At 37.6% G+C, this 23,433-nt stretch overlaps 1 protein-coding gene across 1 annotated transcript; it reads left to right on the top strand.

Annotated features, from left to right (window-relative positions):
• The first annotated feature begins 8,421 nt into the window (after window positions 1–8,421).
• mcrs1 (microspherule protein 1) lies at window positions 8,422–20,960 on the top strand. Its single transcript, XM_081357933.1, has 15 exons — window positions 8,422–8,587; window positions 8,819–8,870; window positions 9,273–9,435; window positions 9,525–9,663; window positions 12,836–13,000; window positions 13,080–13,189; window positions 14,606–14,714; window positions 14,858–14,996; window positions 15,081–15,156; window positions 16,391–16,419; window positions 16,528–16,620; window positions 16,712–16,794; window positions 18,340–18,427; window positions 19,033–19,160; window positions 20,529–20,960. Exons 2-15 carry the CDS (start codon window positions 8,861–8,863, stop codon window positions 20,613–20,615), a joined length of 1,419 nt encoding a protein of 472 aa, XP_081214059.1. The 5' UTR covers window positions 8,422–8,587; window positions 8,819–8,860; the 3' UTR covers window positions 20,616–20,960.
• The last annotated feature ends 2,473 nt before the right edge of the window (window positions 20,961–23,433 follow it).

Genomic DNA, 23,433 nt, shown 5'->3' with positions numbered 1-23,433 from the left:
TTTTCCGGGTGGGTAGTGTAAACCAGGGGTTTTCAAAGTGGGGGCCGCCAGGGGGCGCCAGGGGGGCCGCAGCAAGTTGGGGAAAAAAGCGGAAAAAAGTAAAAAAAATATATATTTATAAAAAATATTAAATATTTGCTAATATGAGTATTGTTATGAAATAACATTATAATAATTTGTTGCATAGCCTATCTTAACACTATACTTTTAATGTTAATATTTTAGAGATGAACTGATTGATCGGCTAGTGACAAGAATTGGCCGATTTTCACGTGATTTTCAGTCTGACATATGCCGATTCAAATGCACTCGGGCGCCGCATGAATAACATGATCGCGCAACATCAGCATCACACATGCACACAGAACGCACATGTAGGAAACATTGTGAATTACGGTCGTTTCAGACCGCGAGCGGCGCGCGAGCAGCGCGATTTTTTTTCCGGCGTGCACTCACTGAGAGTGCATTCACACCGCGAGCAGGAGCAGCGCGTGAGCGTCAAGCAGGAGCGTCGCGTGAGCAGCAGTGAAGCGGAGGGTTTCGGCGCCGAGTCTATTTTTGCTGCGCTGCTCACGCTCAATTAAAGTGAAGGCACACTTTTGATGGACAAAATAAATATGATTTCACACAAAAAGTACCTAAAATGCACATATTGCATGTATAGTGTGTTTGAACAAGAACTGGAGTAGGATTTTTGCCTTCATTTTCTTTTCTGACATAGCCTACTAAAGAAAATGAAGACAAAAATATTTATAGAAAATGTATTAATTTAAACTTGTTTTTATTAATCAGTTTGGGTAAAAGTGGTGTTTTATTATATATAGGCTATATTGGGGCTGGAGGAATTAACGCGTTAATCTTTGCGATTAATTTGAAATGTTTAACGCGTTAAAAAAATAACGCATTTAACGCAGCACTTTTTTTTTTTGCCTCGTTTTAATGATTTCCTGTTGCGGCTGCTATTAAAAAGCCGAAAATATGTGGATCGGGTTTCATTCTCGAGCAGCTTTAATGAGCGGGTCTTTTCCGCTCCGTGTGCGCCGCCGCACTCTCCGTTCCGTGTGTGTGTGTGTGTGTCGGCCATAGGTGTCGGCGCGCTGCGCGTTCTGCTCTGTCGTTCACGGCCCAAACGCTCCAATCATGTACCGATCACGCACTGGAAAAGCAAGTCCGCTCAAATAAGGTGAAATTTCTCTCTAGACTTCTGTTTGCTGCGCTGTTATTCATGCTGGGCAACAATGTTAAAGGGATAGCTCACCCAAAAATGAAAATTCTGTCATTTACTCTCCCTCAAGTTGTTCCAAACCTGTATGATTTCCTTTCTTCTGCTAAACACAAAAGAAGATATTTTAAAGAAGGTTTGTAACTAAACAGTTGCTGGTCCCCATGACCATAGTATTTTTTTTTCCTATATGGAAGTCAATGGGGTCCATCAGTCGTTTGGTTACCGACTTTCTTCAAAATATCTTCTTTTGTGTTCAGCAGAAGAAAGAAAGTCATAAAGGTTTGGAACAACTTGAGGAAGAGTAAATGAGGACAGAATTTTTAATTTTTGGGTGAACTATTCCTTTAAAATGACCTGCTCTGATCACATGCTATGTGTAATAATAGCTTTTTTAGGACTATAGTTTATTTTTATAATTAGTAAAAAAAAAAAAAAATTGAAAAAAAAATCTTAAATTGATTATGTTGATTGATTATTGAAAAAGAATAATACATTGATATATTGATGTTTAATATTATTTTAATATAGGGCTATTTTCTGTTCCTTTTTTCTGGTGATTCTAAGTTTTAATTATTGATGATTACAAGCTTGGAGGAAATGCAATTAATTGCAATTAATTACAGCAAATTGTGCAAGTAATTAGTTAATTTTTTCTAATCGATTCCCAGCCCTAATATATATATATATATATCTGATGTTCACCTAGATGTTTTATTTATTTATTTCTACACGTGCCGTAGTATTGTCGATGGGTTCAATAACACATCCTGCAAAAGGGGGGCCTTGGCCAGAACCTAGTGGTATTTGGGGGGCCTTGGCATGGAAAAGTTTGGGAACCCCTGGTGTAAACTATTGGTCCACCTAAGTGTCAATCATTCTGGTGATATGTTTACGTAAGGCCGTCGTACGTGCTCGTCCCTTAGTTTTCGCTTTCTGCGCATGCGCACTTTCAGGTGTTTATGTGTGGTGAGCTAGAGCTAAGCCATTCATTGAAGCTCACCGTTTCACCGGGTCCTTTGAAAATGTCTGAGGGTTGCAAGAGAAAAAGTTTGTACGAACTGTATGAGAAGAAGAGAAAGGCCTCAGAAGAGAGAAACAAGATCAGAGTGTTTTTGGGAGATTGTTTCACACGATGGCGTGCGCTGAAAACACAGGTTGGGCTTGCCACTGATGCCTCAGTCGCGAAGTTTATACTCGACAGGTAAAGTTTGGAGAAAAGTGGAGAGGGCGGTTCTTATCTAAAATTCGGAAAGATCCTCCGCTATACCTTTAAGTATTACATTATGGAACTCTCTTGCAAACTTTAACCACATTTTTACTTTTACAGCTGTCAAGGTAAACTAATCGTAATTAAGCTTGATTGATGAATATTTTCTTGTTCAAAAAGGATAGAGGATTCGACCTGAATCCAACCTCAAACCCAAAACTTTTTTGCCAGCCGAATCCCTTAGACATAAAATATGAACCCCCTGAGATTTGAAGTTAATATTTCAATAATTTTAAAAACATTGAGCACAACACATTTACATATTCACGCTTCTCTGATATTTTTAAATAGTCACATGACAAGCAAGTAAATAGATTTAAATAAATATTTGATATTTTTTAATAAGTGTTTTATTTTGACATTGTAGCTGGACTTTTTAGTTATGATGCCTTGGTTTTCTTTTAAAAATGTCACATGATCCTTCAGAAATGAACAGGTGTGTTCGACTAGAAGTGCCGCTGTGCAGACTGATTGGTGTATGACATAATCAAAGTACCAAAAGAGCGATTCAAAAGCATTACAGGGGAGCCGCCTGCTCTCTAATTGTTCTCGCCCCGGAGCAAATGCCCCAATGTGAGTCTGTGAGCCGGCAACTACCGTGCCAGAGAGAATCAGGGGCCACCATGGCCTTTTAAAATACCTTTTTCTGAGGATCTGCCTCAGAGCTTCAGTCCTCCCGCTCGGCCCAGTAGGGAGGTTGCCCTGGCTCCGCTCCCAGCCTACGAACTCTTCACTCCACTCCTGTGGACCTGTCAGCTCCACCTTGGCACCACCCTCCCGCAGCTCCACCAGAAACCATCATCCTGACGGCTCCACAGGGCTCCCTCGTCCCACCGGCTTCGCCTCAGTCCTCAGGCTCCCTGGTTCCACCTCGGATGCTCCTCGCCGAGGCTCCACCTCGGTCTCCAGTGCCAGCCATGTTGCGTGGGCTCTTCGTCTCATCAGCTCCACCTGGGTCTTTATCTCCAGCGGCTCCATCTCCATTGGCCGTCCCCAGGGTGTCATCAGCCAAGACTCCATCAATCCTCCTCCCTTCCTCGACTCCGCCCTGGGGCCTCGTCCTGGCTGGACTCTGGACTATCATCTGGCTCCTTCTGCTCCTGCCTCACCCTGGCTCCTCCCACCCTCCACTCCCCCATTGACTGTTTTGTTTGCCCTGGACTGTTCGTGTCTTTCTTCTCTTCCACGTCCCCCTCCAGAGCTCCCGCCCTCCTCCTCAGTTGTAACTTGTGTACTCCGGGGGAGTATACATGATGTAACATGTATGCTGTTTTTACTTTGTCTCATTGGGTTTTTGGTTCTGTCCATAGACTGTAAATAAATATGGTCGTAGTGTCCGTGACGTCACCCGTAATTTCTAAAGAGCATTTTTGAAGCCCAAAGTGGCCATCGCCATCTTGGCAGCGCATCACTCCTGGATAACCGAAAATGGGCAAAGAAGACGGGATTAGCTGAGGTGACGTCGACGCTAACCGACAGCAGACAATCGGCTAGTAGTGACAGCAGCGGCAATCCACCTGTCACTCAAGTGGCCACACCCTTAATTGTGCAGAAATTTAAGGCTTAATATAATTTAAACGGATGAGTTATAAAAAAATTCACCCCCCTCACAGTTTTCAAGAAGGGAAAAATTAGCTATATAGACCAAAACCACTTTTTGTACCTTTTGAAGCGTGCCTCTAGCGGTCAGTCGATGAATTGCAGTTTAAGTCACAAGAGAGAGACTCTGTCCTGTTTACCTGTGCCCTGTCAGTTGACCTTATTTCCATGTATGTGCCCGTTTCATTCAGTTCACATGTTGTTGTTTAATTAGCTCAATAGTTCCCTCGTTTAGTCTATATGCATATATGCTCCCTGTTCTATCCAGGGGCCCGTTCTTCGTACGTTGCTTATTACATCCGAGATCAAATGACAAATCCAAGATGATATCATCGTGCGAATCATGATCTGGCTAACTCGGTTCTTCGAACACACTTGCCGTATATGATTAGTATAGCTGGATTGGGTTATCTGAGATAATTGCGCGTTCATGTGCTTGTTAAAAGGGGATATGTATCGATAGTAGAAACATTGATCAGCAACGCTGCTATTGGCTGCTCAGCGTGGCCAAAGAGCGGCTCAGTTTTTCTCCTCAGCAGAGCAAGAACTATTAGTCGAAGTTTATTCGGAATTTTAATGTTTAATCAAAACGCCAGGGAACATCTCAAAGTCTGCAAAAGCCAGGAGAGAGGGCTGGCAAAAAGTAGCAGACAATTTAAATCCGTTAGAAGTGGCCATGTTAGATGTTTTTATCACTTATTAGCCTATATTTTTGTATTTTAATAATTGCATTATTACTTTGTGCATTGTAATGTCAGTCACCATACTAGAACATGGGAACAAATAAAAGTAAAGTACAAAAATATTCTACAAAATTGTAATTTTTTGTTAAATTATAATCTCTTTTATAAAAGGTACTGTTAAATAAATGGTTGTCTGTTTATAAAAGCAACCAAGGAAAAGGCTGAGAAAAAAAGAAAAGAAAAGATCTTAGTAGCCTACACTGTAAAATATTTTCTGCTGCATTAAATTAAGGCTGTATAGTCATTTCAACTGTTAAATCTTGAGTAATGATGAATTGCTTTGACTTGTGAAAGTGAAAACTGATAAACTTATGTTAATGTAAAAATATTTTGCCATGAGTTATTGATCACATTTTCCCCGAGTGTAGTTCATTGTAATGATATTGTGTTTTCCTCTTTTGTGCACTTTTACATAATAACACTTGTATCTGTTCCCAAGAAAGTGGTGGCTGAAATATGTGCAGTAAGTGGACATTTTCTAACTTTCCAAAGGAAAGAAAGTATAAGACTTTGTAATGTCCATTTTTTTCCATTGCACTGGACAGTGAATAAACCCTCTCAGATAACTGTCATATGGAGGAACTACATTTATACTTGTATGCTTTATGGCTGCAATATAAGTTGCAGGATTCCACATCTACAGAAAGGCCTACAGAAGAGTCTGCACAGACAGAGGAGACATAGGCCTACAGGTGGGCAGTGTAGAGCCAACTTTTCCTTTTTATTTGTTGCATGAGGCATGTGTCTAATATCTCTTGTTGCAGGCACTTGACCACTGGCCTTTCTTTACAAAGAACAATTGAAATAAAACTCAAGGAGCTAAGCATATTTGTCTTTTATTAAACATTTAATGAAAAGTGTTTTTTTTTTTGGCAATGTTGTGTAATATGGCACATGCAGCAATGTCACAGGCCCTGTCAGGTGTGCAACCCTCAGACTTTTCAGACACTGAAATCTTCCCTTTAGTTAGCCAAAGTTCATTTCATTGTGTGCCCTTGTCCTGGCTAGAGCTGCATTGTAACTGGTTTGGGTCAGGGAATGGGGTCATAAAACACCTGTCTGCAGGCAGGAATATGTCATAATCACCTATGAAAAAATGCAGTTCTGTTAGGATCAATAAGTGTATGTAATACAGTGAGCTTGATATTTAATTGTGGAACTTTTCTTACCACTTTCAAATAATGTGCATAAATGTGAATCTCTGAAAATGCTTAAGTCATGCACAGATCCTGGCCATTTTGCTTTCACATTTGTGATATGGAAGATTTTAGTCAACTGCCTTTTTTTATTTGATATAATATTACTAATCTGGAATATTAAGAATCACAATAGTAACTGGGCTGCACATTTACATTGTGAATCCCCTTTCTGTTCACATAATCCCCTTCATTGAGGCCTTGATGGCAGTCTATAGCCTATAGTCTACCAATCACGTTAGTGAAGCCTGAGTGACATATCTGTAATCGGCATGGTCATGATGATCTTCATAATAAATTATGATAGCCTAAAAAAAAATAAAAATAAAAAAAAACTGCTTTACAACATTGGGTCTTAAAAATGAAAAATTTCACCCAAAAATGAAAATTCTGTCATCATTTACTCTCCCTCAAGTTGTTCCAAACCTGTATGATTTCCTTTCTTCTGCTGAACACAAAAGAAGATATTTTAAAGAAGGTTGTTAATTAAACAGTTGCTGGTCCCCATTGACATCCATAGTATTTTTTTTCCTACTATGGATGTCAATGGGGTCCATCAGTCGTTTGGTTACCGACTTTCTTCAAAATATCTTCTTTTGTGTTCAGCAGAAGAAAGGAAATCATACAGGTTTGGAACAACTTGAGGGAGAGTAAATGATGACAGAATTTCCATTTTTGGGTGAACTGTCCCTTTAAGTGGCTTGGAAATGCCACAAAAAAAACTAAAACTGTTTTTTAAACATAAAAGCGACAAAAAACGACAATCTCACGAATCACGAGAAAAAATATATATTTCAGAAAGTGCACTATCGCGCTGCGCTGGACTTCCCGTATCAGCTCCGCTTATGAAGCCGGGATCTAATCCTGTCAACATGAAATAAGCCTGCTCCCGAGCAGGTTTAAGTTTGCGCACATGTTGCTATGACAGCAAGTCCAGGATGAGCGTTGAAGAACCAAACAATCCAAGATCATGCCAAATCGCCAACAATCAAATCCAGCTAAGTGAGTTAGCGACGTACGAAGAACGGACCCCTGTTCTTTGTCCTGTCTAGTCAATGTTGAGGTGTTGTGTATTCTGTTTCCCTGAGTATTTCTGAATTAAAGACTTTTTCCTGGATTATTCCTGTCATGCACTTTGTTCAGTGCTTGGATGAAATCATTTATTATCAATCCATTCAAGTCCTCCAAGTATTCACACATCAAGTCTTCTCACATTGGCTAGTGACTTTGACATTCTTATCAGCATTATATAGTTTCTTATAGTAGTCATCTGTAAATATTAATTTTCTGCAGGTCAGATATGCTCTCACGGTCACTGCATTGCTCTTCTCGAAACGATAACATGTGGAACCCGCCCAATCTGGCAACACTGACGGCTGTAGGCTACTTTTTTAAAATTTATTTATTTATTTATTTTTACCAATGGCTGTACTTGTATCTTCCCGCGCTCACTTCTCTCTCTCACCTCGTAGACTGGGATCTACGTCATTGGTCACATTGCACGAGCGCCGTCTACTGGCGGAAACAATCCCTTTCTATCTAAACTTCAGAGTCAGGTCGAGTAGTCATGCAAGTCAGATTATTCAATTATTATTCAATAAGCATATTAAAACTCGCTTTGACCTCAATTGGTTTCTTGCTTTACACCTACCTCTGACTTTTGAGCTGACAGAAGAGTCGACACGACTGTTTTTAATAGCAGACAAAATATAAAGCACTTGAATCTAACAATATCAAAGTGTGGCCATATAGACACCCTTCTCAGTCATCATGACTGGGTGAAGCTTGAGCAAACTGGCAGAGCTATTAAGCCCTTAAACTGAAAGACCTTTGAGTTGCCATTCCTTCTGAAATGTGACATTCACCTCTAATTAAATGGCAAACAAGGGGAATTAAATGGGAACAAGGCAAGCACTTTTTTATTAGATTTAATGAATTGTAATATTTATGCTCGACTATTTTAGCACCACCTAATGTACCACATAGATTGCCGAGCCTTGCCTATAAACACAAAACAAGCTTATTAAAGAAATCAAATTTGACAGAAACTTCATATTTAATGCTACTTAGTTATTTGTAGAATGTATTTAATAGATTATGCTTTCTTGAAAACATTTGCTATTGGTTTGTAAAAGATGTCATGATTCATTATACATTCGTTTTCGTTGCATTTACACACAGGTGCCGCTAAACTGTGGTGTTTTTAGCGCTTCGAGTGAATCGTTGGTTCAGTTGATTCAGAGTTTTCAAAAAGCTTTGTTTCTCCTATCACTAAAGTTTAGCGCCATTAATAATACCTTACATTTACTGTGTATGTATCACAATCATTAAAATTATTTTAAGTCTCTGGTAACTTTTGACAGAGATTTGTTGCTCCCCTGAACGACATTTCCGGTCTAACCCGGAAACGATCCAAACTCCACAGAAGCCTCCAGTTAGCTTAGCCTCGTTGCTTCTTTTTTGATTATCAAATATAAGAATAACAATTGCGTAATATTTGAATTTTATATTATATTATATTATTCAGAGTCCGCGCGCAGCGATACCTATTCTAAAGGTAAAACATACATTGGCCTAATTCTCGATTTTTAATGTCTAAATGTCTTGTTTTGGTGTCATGGTTGATACAACAATTGTCGCTGTTAGGGCTTACAAAGCAATTAAATTATATAATACACATTTAACATACATATAAGCGATTTATTATAGTGTCTTTCTAACGGTGAACTTGTATGAATAGTGTTTGTTGTGTATGTCGGTGTTCATACTCTTCTCTGTCTGTGTTCAGTATTCATGATTCATCGGGTTTCTGAGAGTTAATCAGCTGATCATGGAGAAAGGTAAGTGAACATGATATTAACAGAGGAATAACATTAATATGTTATAAGACTGAGCTTTTAGTACGTTTGCTGGATCAATAATAGATACAGTTTGACAGACAATGCTACTATAGTACAGTAATTCTACTGTAGTACAGGACACCTTTTTGTTAGCAATTTCATAATCAGATATTGTCTGTAATCTACGTCAGGGGTTTTCAAAGTGGGCTCCGGGGAGTGACAGAAGGTCTATGGAAAAGTCTTGAAAAAAATGTAAATTAGATTATTTAAAATATGTGGGGGACCAGTGGAATCTAAAATATTGAAAAGCTGACCGGATGTGTAGAATAATTACTATGATCACTATCTGTTCTCGCTCTCAGCGTGTTTATGCGTTCTGTTTGATAATGTGATGTGTTGTAGACGTAAAGGCGGGCATCTCGTCTGCCGTGGCTGCAGGAGCGTCAGTCGGGCCGATGGTTTCACAGAGCAGGTCTGAGGACGAGGAGGCCACTGGTGTGAAGAGAACCGCTGCTCAGGCCTTCAGTGGAGCGGGAATGATTCCCAAACGCAGGAGCTCCTCCAGGTCAAGAGAGTTCCTCTCCCACCGCCTGCTTCACTACTGCTACTGTACATGTCATTGTGATTCAAGGGTGTCTTGTCATTATATTGTAGATCAATAAAGAGAAAGAAGTTTGATGATGAACTGGTTGAGAGTAGCCTCGCGAAATCTACCAGTCGGGTCAAAGGTCAGCCAGTCATTGAGCCAATCAGATGCCCTGGGAGTGACCTCGCAGCCAGTGACAAGAAGAAGGTAATGAAGGTTACTGTATGTCATATATATTGTGGCTAATTTGATCATTTTCTGGTCAAGCATCGTTAAACCAGGGCTCGACATTAAGGCTTGTCCGCTTGTCCGGGACAAGTGGATTTTTTTGTAGGACAAGTGGAAGAGAAAATTAGTTGTCCCACTGGACAAGTTAAATTTCAAACAAAATAAAATGCCATGTTACTTCACGTTATGTGCCACTCATTACGTCTGGTGGTCTATAATTTTTCAGATTTAATTTTACCGATTTGAGACGTCGCATCACTGCCAGATTCAAACTGCGCTTTCGCGCGTTGGCTGGCGCTGAGCCAGAGTCGGACGCGTTCAGCGCTGTCATATATCACAACTAAGCAGTGTTTTCAACATCATAATGTTTATTTTAGGTTTCAGATATTTAAATACACATAAGCACGAGTAAAACAATACATTAGGAAAATACACACTGATGTCTGTGGAAGCAGCAATAACAATCTAACGTTAACGTATTCAAATATAATTTGCCGACATGTGTTATTCATAACAGACAAACATAGTGGAAGTAACTTGCCTATAAAGTTTACTCTAATCTTCTCAGTTCACCGGCCACTTTCCTGCATTTATTTCGGGAGAAACTGATAAATTCACGTTCTGTAAGTTAAATCCGACTGACAGGACAACATTGCGGCGCCCATCTCATGTTATAGATCAAGATTATTTATAAAGGTTTTACGACCAAACACACTCACTTACACGTATTTGAGAATCGGAATATCAGAAAGGCTAGTTGATGACATGGTAAGCAAGTTTGTGAATATTTTGAATAAAAAAGGAAAAGCGAAATAAAAGCGACACAAGCTCCGGTGGGAAAAACCCTGGAAGTAAAGATAAACAACAATGCCTTTGGACTACCAACCTGAAGCTGCTGCCGCGAATCCCGCGATTTACACTTTTGGATGTTAATATCCAATATAGGATATTTATATAGTTCATTGCTGCTTCTTTTTTTACTTTCTGAATAATATAAAAAAAAATATTTTATTTATAAATGAATTTCACTGTATATAGTCTAAAAAGTATGACAGAAATGTATGTACAGTTTTAGAATTGACAAAACATAATTAAACACAACAATACGCCATCGCATTCACGACTCTCCTGTGATTAAAGGCGACACTTCCGGTTTTCTTCCCACCGGAGCCTCGCTTTCGATTTCAAAATAACGGCTGCGTGAAATCAGCGTATTATTGTGGCTGCGGTGTATCGCGTGACGCGTCGCCATGGAAACATTAAAGGGAACGTTCACCTTGAAAAAAATCACTCTGGGGGTGGGGGTGTCAGTTAGAATATTTTAAACTTACGCGTGAAAGGGTTAAAGAAAAGATCGAAAATAAATATTTGTGTGTGCTTTAAAGTGGTTAGAAAAAAAAAATCGGAATCGGCAGGTCAAACTCAATGAAAAATCGGAAATCGGAATATGCCTAGAAAATTGTAATCGTTGCATCTCTATGTCTACAAAATTATTTTAGATATAGTATACAGTAAGTCTAGTTAGCTTGCAAATGAGGATACCTACAAGAGTCACCACTTCCTCTGGTGATACACTGCGCACCAGCGTGCAAAGCATTACTTTGTATTATGGTATCTGGAGTCTGGAGATCCTTATTTCTTGTTGAAGGGGAACTCTGTTCTTGGGACACGTTCCTTTCTACTGTTTCAACTGAATTTTATCAATATTGATAGTGTTTGGATGCTTTCAATGGTATGTTCGAATTCTGCATTAGCAAAACACAAAACAATAAATAAATGATAAAATTATAAATCTTTACCCGGACAAGTGACTTTTGTGCATGGACAAGTAAAACATAAATTTACTTGTCTGAAGGACAAGTGCCTCAAAAAGTTAATGTCAAGCCCTGGTTAAACTAATGTAAAAACCATGAGTTAATCACTACCAGTCAATCTAATGTGTCTGAGAGAAGTCTCTTCTGCTCACCAAGGCTGCATTTATTTGATCAAAAATATTGTGAAATATTATTACAAATTAAATAATTTAATATATTTTAAAATGTAATTTATCCCTGTGAATCTTTAACATCATTACTCCAGTCTTCAGCGTCACATGCCCCTTCAGAAATCATTCTAATATGATGATTGGCTGCTCAACAAACATGTTAACTTAATTTTAAAATTTTGTCGAATTTTGTTAATTTTGTCGAAACCATAATGCACTACCGTTTAAAAGTTTGGGGTAAGATTTAAAAAATATTATTCTGCAAGGACACATTAAAATGTTCATAAGTGATAGAGACATTTATAATGTTGGAAAAAAATCTATTTCAAATAAATGCTGTTCTTTCTATCCATTAAATAATCCTGGAAAACCAAAGTATCATAATTTCCACAAAAATATTAAGCAGCAAAAACTATTCAGCGTTGACAGTAATAAGAACCATTATAATTAACTGAGCAGCAACAATAAATGATATTAATTGAGCATCAAATCAGCATATTAGAATGATTTCTGAAGGATCATGTGACACTGAAGACTGGAGTAATGATGCTGAAAATTCATCACATGAATAAATTACACTTTACCATATATTAACATAGAAAACAGTTCCTTTAAATTGCACTAATATTTCACAATATTAATGTTATTACAGTATGTCTGATTTAATAAACGCAGCCTTGGTGAGCATAAGACACTTCTTTTTAAAAACACTAAAAAATTTCTTATTCCAAACTTCTGAGCCGTAGTGGAAGTGTGTGAGAGTAAATGTGAATATCCGAGGCATGTTTGTGTGTTGTGAGCCTATGCGATCATTTCATGTGAATCAATGTGAGACAGTTTTATGTAAATGTAAATGGTAACTTTTCAATTACGGCCTAAACTGCACCTGATAATAATTGTCCCAAGCAACAAATATCCTACGTGGCTGCAGTAGCATGTCTTGTGTTACTTGGCGATTTTTCTTTTTTATGTAATTGAATCATTTATGTGATAAGTTATATGTCATTCCATTTCATTTATTTTGAAGGTAGGTGCAATATAATACAGGTTTATATTCAGTGACAGGGTTTTTCTTAATACTTACGAAATTGTTTAGTGTCTGTGATGATAAACTCATTTTCATTGAATGTGCTTTAAATCTTTGTTGTTGTTCTTTCTGAACCGTAGGGTTTAAAGTCCGGTAGCTCTCTCACGCCTCCTCTTACCATGGTGATCACTCCTTCATCGATGTCCAAACGAATGAAGAAAAACAAGCAGCCGTTACAGATAACCAAAGACCTGGGCCGCTGGAAACCCACGGATGACCTGCTGCTCATCAATGCTGTCCTACAGGTCAGCTGTCAGATTTGAGTGCGCTTAGAAGCTGACTAGTTCAGAGATGAGCAGAAATTACATGTACATTTATGTTCAGACTACAGATCTCACGTCAGTTCATCTGGGGGTGAAATTCAGCTGTCGCTTCACACTGCGGGAGATCCAGGAGCGCTGGTACGCTCTGCTGTATGACCCTGTCATATCAAAGTGAGTTTTTGACCAAAGCATCGTTCTTATATAGCTATAAGCCCTGTTTTAAACATTAAAGGGATGGTTCGGAGGAAAATCAACCTAGGGTCCTTTGCACCATGACCTCGAGCCGTGGTGCATAAGGATGTAATGTAACGACGAATTATTATTTTTTACCTGGGCCACTGTCGCTTTTGCATCGCTTTCTGCCAGAACTTTTACGTGCTTTTCCCTAATCACTGAAGTGACCTTGACCTTGACCCGGGTTAGCGGTAGCATTAGCCATCAGGCAAGTGTTATTTAAATAAACTCCTGATGTACTTACAAACTTTCCAATGCCTCGTTTTATGAGTACAGAACCTATTTGTACTACTGTAGAAGTTTGGTACCATTCTGGGCATTACTAGTGGGGTCATTTACGGGATACATCATAGGATCCATTAACGCCTGCACTAAGCCATCCGGCTGATATCTCTTAATAAGCTCTAACTTTAATAATGTTCAACCAAGGGGAAAAAGGCTTCTGGGGGGTTGTTTCACTTGAGGTCATGGTGCAAAGGACCCTTGGTTGATTTTACTCCAAACCATCCCGTTCATAAAAAAAAAAACTTGTCATGTTGTTCTGAAACCCTAATGGCTTCCACAAAACACAAAAGGACATAATTTCAAGAATGTTTTCCACATTCATTTCTTAATAGTATCAGAAAAGATATACCTATTGTCCTATAGCTCTTTGAAGCTATCCGATGTCCGATTTCTTTTCAAATATAGCTAAGTTAGAAATAACTATATTTCCATTTATATTTTTGACATAAATTTTAATGGGACTATTAAGCAGAGCCGCTAATGAAGTCTTATTACAAGAAGCTTCCTCAATTGCTAACCATTCTGGCCTGTCACCTAACTCCACCAACTATACTTTCTGTTTTTAAATAGATATTTTTTAAAATTAATTATTTTAATAAATGTTTTGTTATATATATATATATATATATATATATATATATATATATCTCAGTACACATACATACATACAAACATTTATAAAGTTGGTGGCAGATGTAAAAGAGTTGCATAACATTGGTGCAATGAATTCTATTTTGTATTACAAAATCTTAAAATTTCAAATGAGAGTCAAGTAGATACAAAGTAGGGAATGTCTAAGTATTAAGAAAACCACAGATGTATTTGCTTTCTTGAAGCAACCCACACACACGCAGAGTTTGCCATTAAGAATCATTAGATCCTACACAGATGAACTTCCCCTCCAGTGAGTCTTTACCGCTTTGCATGTAAAACAATCCTCAGGTTTTGTTTTCTGGAAGGGGTTGGAATGATATGCGGGTTAGTAAATAATGAAAGAGTTTTTGTTTTTATTTCGTTTTTTTACTCTTTACTTGATCTTAGAATCTGAACGTTTTGTCTGTTCCTCAGGTTGGCGTGGCAGGCCATGAGACAGCTTCACCCAGAGGCCATCGCTGCTATCCAGAGTAAAGCTCTCTTCAGCCAGACAGAGGAAGCCCTGCTCGCCAAGATCATCTCTGTGAGCAAATGACATCTGCATTTTAATGCCATGCATTTTATGATATATAGCAATGAATGCTTTCTAGATGTTATGAATGTTTTAAATGTATCTGTTCCGTTGACTTCAAATGTAATTGATCCTTGCCTCATGTTTGTGAGTAGAGCAGTCAGCCTAAGCTGGAGGTGTTTCAGGATTTGCTGAACAAGCACCCAAATGTGTTTTACCCATCACGCACTGCTAAGAATCTGCTGGTGCACTGGCAGCTGCTGAAGCAGTATTATTTACTGGAGGATCAGAGCGGTGAGATGCTGTTAAATGTCACTCGGTCTGATGATCCTGCTTGTGCTGATCGCTGTCATTTAATTTCATCTGATTTGTTTCTAGTTCAACCTCTGCCTAAAGGGGAGCAAGTGCTGAACTTCTCTGATGCAGAGCAGGTGGTTGATGATGCCAAACTCAAGTAAGTAAACCATTTTTTCAACTCCCCTAACAATACACCATCATGTGTTTTGAGTTTACTGACAAATAATACTTCACAGTAACACTTATTCCTCCAGTGTGCAAATTAAAGCCACCAGACAAAGTATACTTCCTTTTTTACGTGCATGCTAGCATACACGCACAGTTGTACGCATAGCCTTTCTAAGTATTCTCCATTAGCCGTTTGCACTCTGTCTACACAATGTTTTGTCACGAATTATAACCCATATGCACAGCTTTATAATCTCTTAGGCTAGAGTTGTACAAATACGGCTACTTTCTAACCTCTCTCATCCACGTTTACGGTATGTGCGTACTGTACTGATGATGAGATTTTGCGTAACGCACATTGTACGCGGACCCTAGCATACGCCTAAAAAGAGAAGTATTCTTTGGGTTTTAGCATATTCTGCTTTACACATTTAAGTATTTTACACCTTGTGCTTTTCAAAAGTTTACATAACATTAGTTCATAATAGAGCGCTGCAGTGATGATGTATTTTTTTAGGCCAACCTGTAAGTTTGCATCACCCTGGTTTATCGCGACAAAACCCAATAATATTTTTCCTATTAGCTTTTGGATTATTGCAGGAATAAACGAAAGTTTATGATTCTTACACATTTTTCTCATGACGATAATCTTCTTCTCAAATTAACACAACTTTAATTTGGAAACTAAATGCAATCGGCAGAAGTAAGAAGCCGAATGTAGGCTATAAACGAACTGCAGTACGGTCGCTTGACTTCAATGACACCATCACTAAGCGTCCGACAACTGTTTATTTAAATATATTTTCCTTGAAAGTTTGAGTTATAATAGTTGGTAAGAGTGCGATTATAAACACACCGAGTGGACTAGTGTGTAAGATGACTTTACCTGTTTGGTTTGATGATGTTTAATGTTTTTTGAAGACATTAAGTTTTAAGTCAAAGCTTTAAAAACAAATTACAAAGAAGGTATTAGAATACAATTTGCAACTATCTTGAGCTTGTGTTTACCACAGACCTTTTTTCAGGCATTCCACCACAAACCCATTAAAAAAAAAAACACTGACTTCAGAACGATGGAACTGGAAGTGCTAACATGCAAGGTTTTGACTTGCAGAAAACCTGCAGATTCTGGTTCATAATGTGTTGCTTCATTGACTAGCTTGCAGCCTTCTGTGATAATCATGTGTGACTCTCTGGTTCTGATCATTTATCATGTTCATCAGGGACAGCAGAGATGAAGTCCTGGAGCATGGTGAGTTATTTCATACAGCCTCTTGTTGTTTTTAATGTGTGTCAGTGCAGTTGTTTGAATGCTCTCTCCTGTGGCTGTCTATGACATGTTATGTTGCATGTCTTATAGAGCTCATGATTGCAGACAGACATCAGAAGCGTGAGATCAGACAACTGGAGCAGGAACTTCCTCGCTGGCAGGTGTTAGTGGACAGCATCACAGGTCAGATTTGTGACGTTGTTTTCAATATGGTTATGACTCATGAGATGAATGGTGATCACTTAAGTAATTATGTGTGATGTAATTATTTCAGGCATGAACTCACCAGACTTTGATAACCAGACGCTGGCAGCTTTACGTGGACGAATGGTCAGATATCTGATGAGATCTAGAGAGGTCAGTGAACATTTGCTAAACACAGGAATATTGTGCTTTGACATTATAAGTGTGTATGAATGGTAAACATCTATTGTGCTTCTGTGATCCCTTCGGTATATGTCAAATCAGTGCATTGACTTGTACCTGAACTTTAACCCTCTTAGGTCGATTTTTTTTTTTTTTTTTTTTTTTTTACATAGCAGCAAAATAGACTTTATCGTCATACAGACTTAAGAAATATGAAAAAATAAACTGTAAAATGTCTACTTTTTTATGTGTCCACTTACAATCTAAACAAAACATTGTGCTTTTGTAAAATAAAGAAAATAAACAGGGTGTGCTTTCTGCCTCTCCGTCTACATAAACTTTTTTTTCTGGAGCACGTCTATAAACTGAAACAAAACTCAGCGAATACTATTCACCCAGGCATGAGCAATATATCTTTATTATCATTTAAGTGTCTACTATTTAATTATCTAATTCAAAGCGAAAACAAATATTCTCTGTTTATGTAATCTGTATGAAAAGAGAGAGATGTCAGTCGTTCTCATTACAGCTCATTATAGCTCATTATCTGCTAATGTGAACACGCCCACGGAGAGCGCGCGCTATTCAAACGCAAATGATCTGAGGCAATCCATGCAAACGTGTCAACGCCCACATCAACTCGATAAAACACATCAAGTTTAATCAGTCATTTACTTTACGTCATCTTGCGACAGGAATAAAACTATCGTAATAATAATAATCCTAGAAAATTTACCTCAGAAGTGCTGGTTTAGTTTCACTTCGAGGAGCAATGGATCCGGCTGAGGAAGGTGAATAGTTAGTTCTTTATCCTTAAGTGCTTTGTTCTAATCACAAAAAGACTGTTTAAATATGATTTCCTTATTTCAGAAACTTTAATTTATATTTCTTTCAATAACCATACATAAACATTATTCTCTCAAAAATACAAACATGTACATACATGTTGCCCACATATTATGGCAGCCCTGTTTGTGCTAAATAGTGTAATGACACCTTTGCCATTAATATGTTTATAAGCAACTGAAAAAAGCACAAATGTCAGGGCATGTCAGAACATCTCAACGACCCCAAAAACCCCTCAGACCCCAGAGGGTTAAAGGAGACTCAAACCTCTTTTTAGTTGTGATAGTGTCTTCAACTAAAGACACTTTCTACATAATAATAATTGCACAAAAAAGTTCTGAGTAATGTAAAGTAACTGCATAAGTTTACGGTTCTGGTTTAGTATGTAGTGTTTACACCGGTATTGTGATTACTATAGTAAAGTACATTGTATGTAAATTCAGAACAGGACTGTAAAATAAAGTGCTACCAAAATATCTTCTCTTCTATCTAAAGCTGTACAAGCGTTTCTCAGAACTAACTTGTGCTTTATCTATTATTTTTAAAACCTATCAAACTTTTTTTTGTCAAATGCTTCACTTGAAATGTGTTTTTGTGTTGATATTTAGTCATCTAATGCAGTGTGAGGTGTTTTTAAAGGAACAGTTCACCCACAAACGACCAGTAACAAACTCGATTGACATGTTTCAGATCACACTGGGTCGTGCTACTAAAGACAAGCAGATAGACGTGGATCTGTCTTTGGAGGGACCTGCATGGAAGATCTCCAGAAAACAGGGTTAGACAATTCAACATCATTATTCATGACATTCATGATTGAACTGCACAGTGCTTTCATTTGTCTGCATGTGTTCAGTCCTGCTCCTGGATGCTAAATATTATGCTAAATATAGCTTTGCACCACTAAATTTATACAGCTTATTCACTAAACTATCAGAGCGACACTTTAGTTACTTTTTTAAAAGAGAGGGAATTATGTTTTTGAGTGACTTAATGACGATTACTCAGCACATATTAAACTGTCCAAGTGTGTCACATGGCCTCTGGCTATACATTACAGCATCCCGTTTAGGTTTACTGCTGGTATGCCAAATGTTTCTATACACTGACTGTTATCCTTGTAAAACATCAGCCATGTCTGTTAAGCGTGGTTTTCAATTTAGTCCATAGTCCATGCTTTCCATAGCTTTTTCTTGTCTTTTTTCATGTCAGCTGTGACTTTACATTGAAGCACATAATCATTTCAGCCAGTGTTTAATGTCACAGACGATTCATGTCATTTTAAACATTTTGATGCTTTGAATTATTATCACCAGGACTTTTGTGTGGCATTGAGCTACGTGAACACTGTAATAAATGAAATAATGTTTGTTTTAACACCAGGGATCATTAAATTGAAAAACAATGGGGATTTCTTCATCGCTAATGAAGGGCGGAGACCCATTTACATTGATGGACGACCAGTTTTATCTGGAAACAAGTGGAAACTCAATAACAACTCTGTGATGGAGGTATGGAGGGACACACTTGCATTTGAGTCACAAAATTACAGCTGTTAAAGGGGGGGGTATAATGCCCTTTTCTCAAGGTGTAAAATAAGTCTTTGATTTCCCCAGAGTGTGTATGTGAAGTTTTAGCTCAAAATACCCCACAGATATTTTTTTATAGCATTTTAAAGTTGTCACTTTTTGAGGGTGAGCAAAATCGCACAGTTTTTGTGTCTGTCCCTTTAAATGCAAATGAGCTGCTGCTCCCGGCACAGACATGCACTGAAAATTTCAAAAACTTTTAGCCTTTTATGTTCAAACCGGACTCAGACAATGATGGAGAGACTCAAGAAGAAGTGACAACATGTAGACAACATTTCTGAATGTTAGTTGATATATTTAGCTTATGTGTAGTTATCTTCTAGTCATTAATTAGCATATTCTGTCTTGATAATCTATAAATTGTGTTCAGGGGGCGGGGTTTATGTAAATTTTAGGGTTGGTGATTTTAGGGTCCCGAGAGGACTGTCGTGTAGTCTCTACCAGCCGTTGGTTGTAGTCCTTAAAAATCGATTTCTGTAAAAGCAAATATCTCCCTTTGCTTTGAACTTTGAGCGTTGTAACTTTGCAGATGTTGTTTATGATCAAACAGCAACATTACACACTAGCCAATGAAATCATATTCAACCACCCCTTTAAAAATAGCGATTTACCTCATTGACATTTTGTACATGGTATATAAATGACTATTGTTTCAGGTGTTTAAATAAACTTAAGTACTATTAAAAGGATTCATAGTTTGTAAAAATACACATTTGTGTCTTTAGAAGCAGCAATAATATTTGAAAAAAATAATAATCAAACACAGACATTTACTGATGCATATTTGAGAATCTGAATATCAGCTAGTCATATTTTGAATAAGTTTTTAATAATAAAAAACAGAAATAAAAATTATACATCAGTCATACAAGCGCAAAGTGACAAGTTTGATGTGCCCACTCACTGACATCTGTATCCTCATGAAAATAATGCTTTACAACTTTCATTAGATTAGGGATTGTTCAATTTAGATCATTCGAATTTTAGTTTTTGTGAGACCTTTTAATATTTGTGAATATTTTGCCATGAAATGACGAATGGTGCAGAATCATGGGGGGAAAAAAAGCAATATTTAGTTGATTTAGCCTTTGTTTTCAGCAATGTCATATAGTTTTTGTAGCTGGTTAACCAGATGTGTATATTATTGAGGATCTAACTGTTGAAATGACATTAATGAATGAATATGATTGACTAAAAATGTTGTCATTAAAAAAAAAAAATTCTAATCTGATACTGTTATTGGATAATAAACATCCTGAATAAAGCACATCTGTGTTTGTTTTTGTCCAGATTGCAGGTCTTCGCTTTGTGTTCCTGATCAATCAGGAGTTGATCTCTCTCATTAAAGCTGAAGCTGCCAAGATGAACCAGCCGTGATGCTGAACTCACCTGTCAAACACCATTCAGTCCTACCTTTATCTCTGCGTAGAGTCATAAACAGAAGACCTTCAGCACAAGATTATACGGGCTCTCGTCGCAACCGCTGAGCCTGGATCTGGAGTTCAGATCCGAGGAAAATCATTTGAAGATTTTATATGCCTATTATTCAAGGCACATTTGAACTGAAAGAACTGACTGTTTGAGAACATTGTCTCAGTGTGGGTGTGTGTGTGTGTGTGTGAGAGATAGAATTGCTGTTATTTGTATAAGTGAACCTTTTTCAATTCAGTGTTTTGACCTGTACATTTTTGTTTGTTTATAATTAAAAACTCAGTAGCCTTGCATTGTCTAATCAAAGACGGTATGCTAATATTCTGCCAAGACAGAACTAGTGTAAATATATTCATGAAGATCAATTAAAACAAAAAAAAAAGTTTAAATGACACATCCGTGCAAGTAAAGTAATATCTTTGTTTGTAAGTGACTCTGAACTGATTGGCAAACTTTGCGTGTGTTCCTTTGGATCTTGACATGAACTGGTGCAAGCCATGCGCGTAATTTGCACGGGGGTTACGGGGGTTATGACCCCCCCAAAAATCTGATCCAGCTAATATAACCCCCCCCCCCCCCATATTAAAATAAATATGAAATATTCCGAATGAATTTTGTTCGTTTTCTTTATTTCATTTGCCAGCAAGAAAGATAGTATCATATTTTAAATAATCTGTAATGTACTTCCCGCCCACCGCACCGCCGACTACTTGGTATTACCCAACCCGCTTTCTCTACCAAGTTTGTTCACTATATTGCGCAGTCGCTGGGATGAATGGTTGGAGAAAGCTGGTGCATGCTAACGGATGGAAAGATGAAAAAGGACACTGAAAGGCAGCCAGACAACGATTTTTCATTGTTGGTCGACACCATTTTTTACAGTCTATGGTCGACACCAGCCAAAAAGAGGAAAAATCTTGACCAAACGGAGGTGCGTTTCTCAAAGTGTGAGGCGCGGGCGCGTGCGCGGCCCACTGCTGGGGGGGAATAGAGACATGACAAATGGGGCGCGACAAACAGGTTTTGTGCCCATCTTTTTAATTCCTTTATTTATTGACCATACACTCAAAACAAAACAAAGACACATTTAAATGTAAGCCTTGCTGAACCTTTTTACACGTAAGTTTAAAAGTAGTAGCTAGGCTATCACTTTATGGTTCCCATGGAGACGCGTCATTCATTGCTTGTCACACCGCAGCCACAATAGCGCTGAATGAATGACTGATGATCTGCTTTTATTTCTTTTTATTCAAAATTTCACAAATTTGTTAGCTATAGCAGGATATATCTGATATTCCGATTGTCAAATATGTGCAAGTGGATGTGTTTTGTTGTTTAAACACCTTTATAACGATCGTAGTTGTATGCGCAACGTATTTTAGGTAAGTTATCTTAAAATACCTAAAAACAAAAATACGTAAATTATTAGGAATTTACCACCTCCGGCTCAATTTGAGATTATTATCATTATTTTTATTTTTTTATAATTTTTTTGTTCTTTTTGCAGTTTGCAAAGTGACAAAATGAATCAAAGCACAACTAGTCCACACTTTCCCAGTTTCTGAATTTGATGTTATCAGAGGCTAAATGCAAACACAATTTTATTTATCTACTTTTGAGTCTTATTTCATGCAAAGTGATAATATAATTGCACTTTCATTTTCTCTCTTTGAAAGTTTTTAATGCTGTTATTTGATGTTAAGTTTTTAAAATGTGATGTTAATAAAATACATTTTAACAGATAAACTTAAAGATTTTGTTAGTGGATGGTGAGTTTTGGTGATGCCCACCAATATGTGAAATCTGTTCAGAATAAAGGTGCAAGCTGCACTCCAGTGTGCCACCCTATATTGTAATATTGAGAGTTGAATTGTGCATAATACATTTGCTGCATGTAGGTGCCAATACAGTGATGCAATTGATTAATCTTTAAGTTTTTTTTTTTTGTTTTTTTTTTTTTATAAGATATTGAACACACAAAAAATCAATTAATTGGAAGCTGCCACTGCTGGCTAGTGCTTAAACACTGTGTCATTATGGCATAAATAGTCAAGTGAACAACTGCATTTACGTTAAGTAGCCTAAATCAGTAAAAGTATCACAATGTATTTCTAAAACAGGAACGGCAAATTACCTTTTACACAAGAAAATTATTCAATAAATAAATTAATAAATATGCAGCGAGTTTAACCCCCCCAATGGTAGACCCAAAGTTACGCCCTTGGTGCAAGCCCAGAGTGGACACAAGTAACCTGCAATACATAAAAGAACATTTGAAATAATGGTTCAGATCTAATTATAAAATGTACAGTTATTAAAGGTCAAACGGTTGGAATAATTCAGGTTTTTAACATGTTTGAAAGAAGTCTCTGAAATGTACACCTGTGATGCAAAGATGCATTTTCAGCATCATTACTCCAGTCTTTAGTGTCACATGATCCTTCAGAAATCACTCTAATATGCTGTAAAAAGGGTTGCCAACAGTGATAATATAATATAAATGTTTTTTGAGCAGCAATTTCTGAAGGATCATGTGACACTGTAGACTTGAGTAATGATGCTGAAAATTCAGCTTTGATCACAGGAATAAATTACATTAAAAATATATATTTAGAAACAGTCGTTTCAAATTGTAATAATATTTCACATTATTTATTGCTATTTTTTTACTGTATAAATAAATGCAGACTTGGTGAGCATGAGACTTCATTCAAAAACAAGAAAATCCTACTATTAAGTTTTGACCGGTGGTGAATCTGCTTTT

Source organism: Scardinius erythrophthalmus (assembly GCF_964197995.2).
Source record: "Scardinius erythrophthalmus genome assembly, chromosome: 25".
Taxonomy (NCBI): domain Eukaryota; kingdom Metazoa; phylum Chordata; class Actinopteri; order Cypriniformes; family Leuciscidae; genus Scardinius; species Scardinius erythrophthalmus.
The sequence above is the reverse complement of the archived record's forward strand: the minus strand, read 5'-3'. Positions and strand labels throughout refer to the sequence as shown.